We start from the raw sequence: 8,257 nt of genomic DNA, 5'->3' as shown, positions 1-8,257 counted from the left end.
CATTCAGCTGTGCAGCCCTGTCCCTGTGCCCAGTCCTCATAGCTTCCCAGGCGGAGGTCCTCAGGGCTTCAGCAGGGGAGTCTGAGGCTGCGAGCTGCACCCTAGCCCAAGCACAACAGCAGGTCTGGAAGAATCACACTCCAGAGACACATGGGGGGCCTTTTCCTTTATTATCTGGGGCTCCTCTGCAAGGAAACATGGCATCTCCCCGTCCCATGCCCTGTGCCTCTAGTACCCCACAACTAGTGGGGTCCTACAAGAGTCCCCTTTAAAGACACCAATATAAAAAAGGAGAGGGTCGAGGAAGGCCCAACCAGCCCCAGGGCAGCTCCGGGCAGGCCAGCAGGGCTACAGAGGGGTGGGCTGCAGGGCAAGGAGGGGGATTTGGCTTCTGCCCAGGAAGGCACAGGCGTTCCCAGCCCCGGGGGCTTCCGGGGTAGGGTGGGGGGCTCACAGGCCTGGATGGCAGACTGTGCACCCCGATTGCAGGTTGTGCAGCTAGTGGTTATAAAGTCTGCAGGTGAGGCCAGTGGGGGTGCGACCTCTGCAGTGAGGGGAGGGGCACATCAGGATGCTGGCATGGGGGTGCTGCTCCCCACCCTGAGGCAGGAGTCAGGGCAAAGCTGCCTTTCTGGCTTGGTGATGGGAGGTGGGACAAGGGAGTCCATCCTGAGCCCACAGCTGGAGACAGGAAGGGGCCACACAGCTTGGCCCAGAGTGGTGAACAGTGGTGGCTGGGGGAAGGGACAGGAGGACGAGGCGCCTTCCCGCTCCGAGAGAGGCACTTGCAGCTGGCGTGGCCTGGCGTGGCCTGGCAGCAAGACGAGGGAAGGAGGGGAGCAGCAGTGGGCACCGAGGCCCCACCTCATGCGAACATGGTCAGTTGTAACCACTGCAGAGAAGACAGGCCAGTGGGTTGGGGGCGGCAGACTCAACTGCCTCCATTTCCCTCTTCACCTGGACCCTGGGCCCAGGCCCACCCCAGACTTAGGAGCTACCATCTCTTTGGTCTCTTCGAGGGACCCTTGCAGGGGCAGCTGCTCTCTTCCCTTCTTTACTCCCAGGAGACTGGGCTGCTGTGGCTCCTGCAGAGCCATCCTGCTTCCCTCAGGAGAGCGGGGATCAGGCTAGAGAACCCCGCCGCCCACTCCCCCCACCCCACACGAAGGCCCACCTTAAACAGGTCGAAGGTGACCACTCCATCCAGATCCGTATCCAGAGTTTTGAAAAACCCTGCATATTAGAGAAAAAAAGTGCCATGGGACTGGAAACTGGGGCTACCTCACCTTCCCACTGCCCCCCAAGCTGTCGCCTCTTAAGTTGAGAGGTGGTGGTGACTCTGAGAAGATGTCCTCCACCTCAGGAGACCAGGCACAGAGCCCATCCGAGCCCCATTATCCTGCACTGCCATTGCCCCTCTGTTATTCCCACCAGCTCCCAGGGCAACTGGGACGGAGGTCACTCACGGAACATGGTTTCCAGCCGCACCAGGCAGCACACGAAGTTGTCGAAGTCCACGGCCAGGTCAGGCTCAGAGTACCGGGTGATAATGAGCTCGTACAGCTTCTTATTGAGCTTGAAGCCTAGGCAGGAGGGCAGATGAGGGGAGAGGAGAGGCCAGGCCAGGCTGGTCCAAAGGGAGGCCTCCCAGGTAGGGCAGGAGCAGCGAGGGGCTGGGCAAGTGATGGCCAGGCCCAGAGGAAGCACTGGCCCCAGCCCAGCTGGGGCCAAGAGCTGAGGCCGAGGGCCCGGGCCTGGCAGGGTCTGTACCCCACACCCTGGCCTTGTGCTCAAACGGGCAGCACAGTGGAGGCCAGCACCCCTCTCTCTAGCAGCCAGATGCCTGGCCTTATCCCTTTCCGGCTGTGTGACCTGGGGGGAGTTCTCTCCCTCACACAGCCTCACTGTTCTTGTGTGCACAGGGGGACCATGGAGAACTGTCCTCATCGGGTCACCATGAGGAAGGAAGGGAAGATGCTGAGAGGCGCTTGGCTCAGGAACAGCAGGAGAGGAGAGCAAGAGCCCTCACATCAGCACTCCCAAGGGACAAGGGCCATGGGTGGCCACTGCCATGGAGCACCAAAGGAGGCAGCCTTGGGGACAGGAACATTGGCGCCACCTGCCCTGGACCCCACAGGTACTATCAGCTCTCGGGTCTCACCTGCAGATTCGATGGCCATCCGCATCTCGTAGGCACTCATGCTGCCTGACTTGTCCAGGTCAAACTTCCGGAAGATGGTCTGGAGTGTTGGGGGAGGGGGGAGGCTGAGTCCTGCAGCTCTCCCACCCCTTCCCCACCCCCTACTGCACAGTCGCAGAGGGTGAATCAGGCAGCGGCAGCGTGAGGCAAACACCTGGCCCAGCCCGGCGGTGACCGAGGCCACATGGCCTGTCCAGGGCTGCTCACCAGGTAATTCCGGATGCGGTTCCACAGGATGTTGAACTCCACCAGGCCCAGCTTCCCATTGCCGTCACGCTGAGCAGCCGTTAAGAAGGAAACTGGGCAATTTGGACCAGGCCGGTGCGGGGCACATTTGGGGAACAGGGACACCGGCCACAGGGAAAGGACAGCCACAGGGAAAGGGCAGCTGCCAGGGGTGAGGAAATAGTCAGTGCCATGTGAGGCTGCCCCAACCAGGTTAGCTGCTCTCCGAACTGGTGCAGTGGGGCAGGGCGGGGAGGGTGCAGAAATAGCAGGAAGCCTCAGGGGCAGTTGGGGACCCCTGTTTCGCTGCAAGGCCTGTGCCTCAGTTTCCCCCTCTCAATCAACTGAAAGATGCCCAAGAAGTCTGCACACGCACTCTCGGAATTCAGGCTTCTGGAGCCAATCTCACTGCATTTTCCTGTCCCCAGCTTGGTGCCTTCTTGGCTTTGCTCTGGGGACTGTTTACGTAGTACTGCCTTTCAGACCCACGGATCTGACCCTCGGCATCAGGAGACAAAGCAGGTGGAAGGATACATCCATGAGGTTCACCATGCTGCGGCAGGACTCCCGACTGAAGCCCTTGGTCCGCAGGTCTTTGTCTACAAAACACCAGTGCCAGTAGGTTGACCCAGTGAGCCTTCATGCCTGCCTCAAGCTGGGAGACTGCTCAGTGGGTCATGGTTCTGCTCGTGGGTCCAGGGTCTCGAAGCACAAAGGAGGCAGACTCATGAGGCAGAAAAGAGTGTGAAGTAACTTAGTGGGAGAGCTGGTGCCCCAGTGGCCACACTGGCACCCAATGCCTGGCCTGGAGTAAAATGAAGCCAGTGCCCAACAAAAGTACGGGAAATCAGGCAGAAAGATGGACCGGCAGGGCTTTGCTGCAGGCTCCAAGGGAGAGCAGAGATTCGCAGACAGGAGGCGTGGACAGAACAGAGGATGGCGGCAGCAAAGCAAACTCAACTTGGGGCGGGCCAGTCCCCACATGCAGCCAGGGGAGGTGAGAAGCGACTCCACTCATGCTCTGCTTCTCAAGCCAGGCCCAGCCTCGCGGGTGCGTCCATGAGCCTGCAGACCATCCTGCACCCATGAGGACCCAGAGCTCAGGCAGGAACTAGGCACGGCAGGAGCAGAAAGAATCTGGGATGGAAACGGTGCAGAGCTGGGCTCTGCAAGGCAGTGGTAGGCAGCCCCGGCCCCACAGGCTGAGCAGTAGGATCTGGTTCCAGAAGCCTGGATTCCGAGAATACGTGGAGCAGCCGCTCGGGGACCCTCACGTTTGCTGATGATTCTGTTCAGGATGGTCTGCAGCTCCCTGACGCTGATCTCCAGGTCCTAGGGAAAGAGCAAGGATGGCACTGGCCCTGGAAAGCGTCCCCCAACCCCCACCGGCTCCCAGGCCCCAGCCTACCTCCCCAGCCAGCTGCCTGAAGAGGGCCTTGAAGTTCTCATCAATCTCCTCTTCTGAAAGCACTTTCTGGGTGGAGAAAGGAGGGAACAGGTGAGGGGTGCCCCAAGAGAGGCCCTCTTGGGCCACAGGTCAATTACCCTCTAAGCCTCACTCTGGTGACCTGTCAGGAACCACTGTTCAGGACCCCGGGGTGCAGTGTAGCTCGGTGTGAAAGGTCAAAGCTCAGATACCTGCTGTATACCTTGGGCAGGTTCCCCAACCTCTCTGAACCTAAGTTTCCTATTCGGGGGTGACAGGACAGGGCCACAAAGGGTTGTGATGGGCAGGAAATGAGATACTCAGAGCAGGCACAGATGAGCAATCAGGGACCGCGTCCTGATTATCACAGGGCTCATGCAAACTGCAGGTTCTTGGCATCGATGGCTTCTAGCAGGAGGGGATCAGCCCTGCCAGCTGAAGCCCAGGGTTGGGGGGATACCCAGGGGCGAGGGACACAGGGTTTTGGGACACCCAGGGGTGGGACACAGGGAAGATATGGCAGCTGGGAAGTGGAGCACATACCTCATCTGGGAGGTTGGCCTGGATCTGGTCATCCAGCTCCCTGCAGAGTCAGCAAATAGAAGGGCTGGTTAGGGGGACAGAGGCCCGCAGCGGGCCTCAGGGAGGGACAGAGGGGTGGTCTGTGGCTCACTGGGTCCCAGCACTCTTCTCCGAGAAGAATCGAAGCACGAAGTCGCCCTCCTTGTTGGGCTCGAAGGTGGATGGCACCACCACGTACTCCCCGGGTGGCAGGCGGAAGCGGGTGCTGACCTCCCGCAGGTTGATGAACTGTTCCGAGCGAGCTCGGGATGCGTTAGACAGGAAGAAGTCACGCTTCAGGTGCACGGCTGGCTGGCCCCTCAACTGGCGGGAAGGAGGAGGGGACAGGGCTGCAGACATCCCTTGACCCACCCTTGGGTGCTGCCCCACCTCAGCCCCAGCCTCCAAGCCCTGGCTGCCCATGTGACCCTGATGAGTCATCTGCCTCAGTTTCCTCATCTGCCTCCCTCACCGTGGCAGGAGGAGGCACTGAGCAGCTAAGCACGAGTAATCCTCTTTGGAACACTTTAGCACCACGTAAATGACATTCTGTCAACACTGGCACCTTCCCCATGTCAGATACCACAAGGCACTTTACAGGTGACAGCTGCCCACATGCTCACAAGGACCAGAAGCTATTATACCCATTTTACAGACACAAACACCAAGGCTCAGCACCTAAGCAACTTATTCAAGGGTGTTGGCCATTAATCTGGCCAATGCAGCTGCCCCAGGCAGACCCTGGGCTGAACTTACTGGGAGGAAACAGCAAGGGAAGGAAAGTCCTTTATATGCACATGTCTGGGAAGGGCATTGAGGACCAGGTTTCAAAGCCAGCCCCACCTGCTACCTGCTCAAGGTTAGGAGAGCAGTGAGTGCTTTGCCCACTCAACAATCTTGGGAAAAGGTCTTTCCAGGTGGTAATGCAAGGTGATGGTGACGTCTCAGCACTTTACACAGGGATGTGCTTGTGACTGTGCTGCCCCTCGGGCCATGAGGCCAGGTGTGTTTACGAGCAGGTAGATCCGAGTGAGCTGAAGCCACACCTACCTCCCGAGGGAGCTGCAAGACAGAAAGGAAGGGAGACATATGTCAGGGGCAGAGAGCTGAGTTCTCAGTCTGCAACTGGGGACCAGGAGCCAAGAGTGGGGTACAGGGTATGCCTAGGGCCAGAGAGGACCGGCAGGAAAAGTGTCTGCCTCTGGAACTGCCTGGGCCTCTAGAACAGCAGCCAGGTGCCCAAGCAACTGCAGTCAGAGCCCAGGGAGCCGTCTGGGATGGGCAGAGACTGTAGCCCACTTTTACTCCAGATGCTGGGGAGATCCCAGCAGAGCTCAGGAGGCCGGACAAGTGCAGGGCAGGCGTCAGAGGGCCAATCCATGTTGCTGCCCTCCTCGGCCAGCCTTGGCTCACACCCCGCTGAGGCAGGGAGCTCCCTGACGCCCCAGGGCAGCCCGAGTGCCCACTTTCTCTGCTGCTGAGCCAAAGCCTGGCTGTAGAAGCTGTCACAGGCCAGGTGTTAGCCAAGCCAGCTCTCTCTGGAATCCTGAGAGCAGCATCCCGCCCACTACAGGTGAAGGTGAATTCCAAAACCATCCCCACCTCCCCCACCCCTAACCCCGACCCCCGCAGCCACGCACCTCCGCACCTCCGCCAGCCTCACAAAGTGAATTCTGGTGCCTGTTCGCTGAGCACCCTTGGTATGCCTCCGGCGCCCCCTGGCGGAGCGCGCCGCAGCACGCGGAAGGGGCGATGGCGCCCCGGGCTCACCTCGTACACCGCGAAGCCTATAGTCTCCATGTCCCGACCGAAACGGCGCTCCCGCCGGCGGTGCTTCTGCATGAGAGCAAGCACAAAGCTGCAGCCAGACTCCCGGCTCCCACAGTCATCTTCGTCGTCCACTTCCTCCAACTGGATCTTGAACTGGGGGTTCACCCAGAAGGTGGCTGCAGGAGGACACGAAGCCAGGATCAGAGGGCCAGTCAGAGGGCCAGTCAGCAGGCGCAGGGGTTGCCTTATCCCCAGCCTCACCCTGTATCTCATGCATCCAGTCATCCATTCATCAAATACTGCTAGAAACATTCTGGAAGAATTTAAATTTGTTGAGGACTCTCATGCATCAACCTCTAGACCACAACAGACAGAATCACACAAGAAGACAAGGTGTGATGACAGAGCCTTGGCAGTCACAGTGGGCAAAAGGCAACCCACGGCCAGGCACATCATCCCAGCTCTTGGGAGGCTGAGACAGGATGATCACTTTGAGGTTGAGGGTAGCTTGGGCTACACAGTGAATTCAAGGCCAGCCTAAACTGCATATTGAGACCCTGTCTCACAAAACAAAACTAAATCAATCAATCAATCAATTAACCTAAAGAAAGTAGATGGAACGAGATAATGAACAAAACAGCAAAGATTGATGATAGGAAAAATACTGCCCCAAAAATTGACAATGTCAAAAATCATTGCTTTGTAAAGATTAATATTGACAAACCACAGGATTTATAAAATACAGAAAACTTACAAACATGCAATATCAAATCAGGACATTATTACAAATCAGGCATAAAGTAAGGAGCGGCGGTACACGCCTGTCAACCCGACACTTGGGAAGCTGAGGCAGGAGGAGTTTGGGTACACAGTGAGTTCAAGGCCAGCCTGAGCTATGTAATTAAATTTTTGACAACTCAAAAAAAGCAAAACAAACAATCCACTAAAGTTTCTCCCTATGAGTTTGAGGCCAGCCTGAAACTGGCCTCATAAGTGAGATCATGTCTCAACTTTCCTTCACAAAAAGCCCAAAAACAAACAAAATGAGGCATAAGCAAATGTAAGGTGTAAGTCTGCTAGAAACTCTGAAAACAGATGCAAAATAGGCTAAACAATGGTTCACCAATACCTAGTTCAGTTTCAGATAAAGCAAAGTCAGAAAATTAAAAAGTCTCAGGGCTGGGGATTTAGCTCAGTGGCATAAGCACCTGCCTTGCAAGCAGGCAGTCATGAGTTCGATCCCCGGTACTGATAAAAAAAAAAAAAATTAGAACGTCTCAAGAAGGAAACTGGGAACAATCTGATAACCATTACTCACTGTTAAACTTTTATCTTCACATAAAAATAAAAAGCCAGCCTGACAGCTTTACAGACGAGTTCTACTAAATTCTAAAGCCACATATCATTCCTACCTTAAAACAGAGAGGATGCCTGAAAAAAAAAAAGAAGAAGAAGAAGAAGAAAAAGAGTAATATTCATTCTGGGAGGCTGAGGCAGGAGGATCACAGGTTTAAGCCCAGCCTGGAGAATTTACTGGGGCCCTGTCTCAAAACAGAAATTAAAATTAAGAAGGACTGGGGATGTAGCTTAATGTGAAAGCCCTAGGCTCAATCCTCAGTACTAAACAATAGCAGGTACGCTAAAAATATTGTGCAGATGAGGGACATGACACGTAAATGAATTCCATGGTTAGACTTGGGTTCCATCCCCAAGATATCTCATTATAAGTATTCAAGACCCCCAAATACCCAAAATTCATCTGTTTCTGGTAACAAGCATTTCAGAGGTTTACTGAACCTGTAATGACAGTAATGACAAAATGACACCATACCTAGGAATAAATCTCAACATGAGCCCAAACTCTTTGTAAGGAAACTTGTAACACTCTATTGAGAGATATTAAAAAGCATATAAATTAAGAGACAGGCCACAGTCTGAGACAGGCAGTCTCAAAATGGCAATAATGTTAATTCTCTCCAAATTGCTCTATAAATTTAATGAACAAATTAAGGTCTCAAAATGACTTACTTGTTTTCATTCATGTGTATGTTTTTGCAGTGCTGAGGATCAAACTT

The 8,257-nt window shown here is 55.4% G+C and overlaps 1 protein-coding gene across 3 annotated transcripts in view; it reads right to left on the bottom strand.

Annotated features, from left to right (window-relative positions):
* Positions 1-151: 151 nt before the first annotated feature.
* Positions 152-8,257, bottom strand: part of Capn1 (calpain 1) — a 17,621-nt gene continuing 9,515 nt past the window's right edge. For 2 of the 3 annotated variants that reach the window (XM_063227498.1, XM_013150749.3), the window contains exons 11-22: positions 6,183-6,358; positions 5,463-5,474; positions 4,525-4,736; positions 4,395-4,443; positions 3,834-3,899; positions 3,700-3,757; positions 2,960-3,024; positions 2,408-2,476; positions 2,162-2,240; positions 1,467-1,583; positions 1,175-1,233; positions 152-892 (exon numbers count right to left, since the gene is read on the bottom strand). In XM_063227498.1, the coding sequence (XP_063083568.1) occupies positions 866-892; positions 1,175-1,233; positions 1,467-1,583; positions 2,162-2,240; positions 2,408-2,476; positions 2,960-3,024; positions 3,700-3,757; positions 3,834-3,899; positions 4,395-4,443; positions 4,525-4,736; positions 5,463-5,474; positions 6,183-6,358 (989 nt within the window). In that variant the 3' untranslated portion in view covers positions 152-865. The remainder of the gene's footprint in view (positions 893-1,174; positions 1,234-1,466; positions 1,584-2,161; positions 2,241-2,407; positions 2,477-2,959; positions 3,025-3,699; positions 3,758-3,833; positions 3,900-4,394; positions 4,444-4,524; positions 4,737-5,462; positions 5,475-6,182; positions 6,359-8,257) is intronic. The other variant, XM_003468221.5, reaches the window with a different exon arrangement.

Source organism: Cavia porcellus, unplaced genomic scaffold (assembly GCF_034190915.1).
Source record: "Cavia porcellus strain 051 isolate PalLab524CR breed Dunkin Hartley unplaced genomic scaffold, mCavPor4.1 scaffold_17, whole genome shotgun sequence".
NCBI classification, from domain to species: domain Eukaryota; kingdom Metazoa; phylum Chordata; class Mammalia; order Rodentia; family Caviidae; genus Cavia; species Cavia porcellus.
The sequence above is the reverse complement of the archived record's forward strand: the minus strand, read 5'-3'. Positions and strand labels throughout refer to the sequence as shown.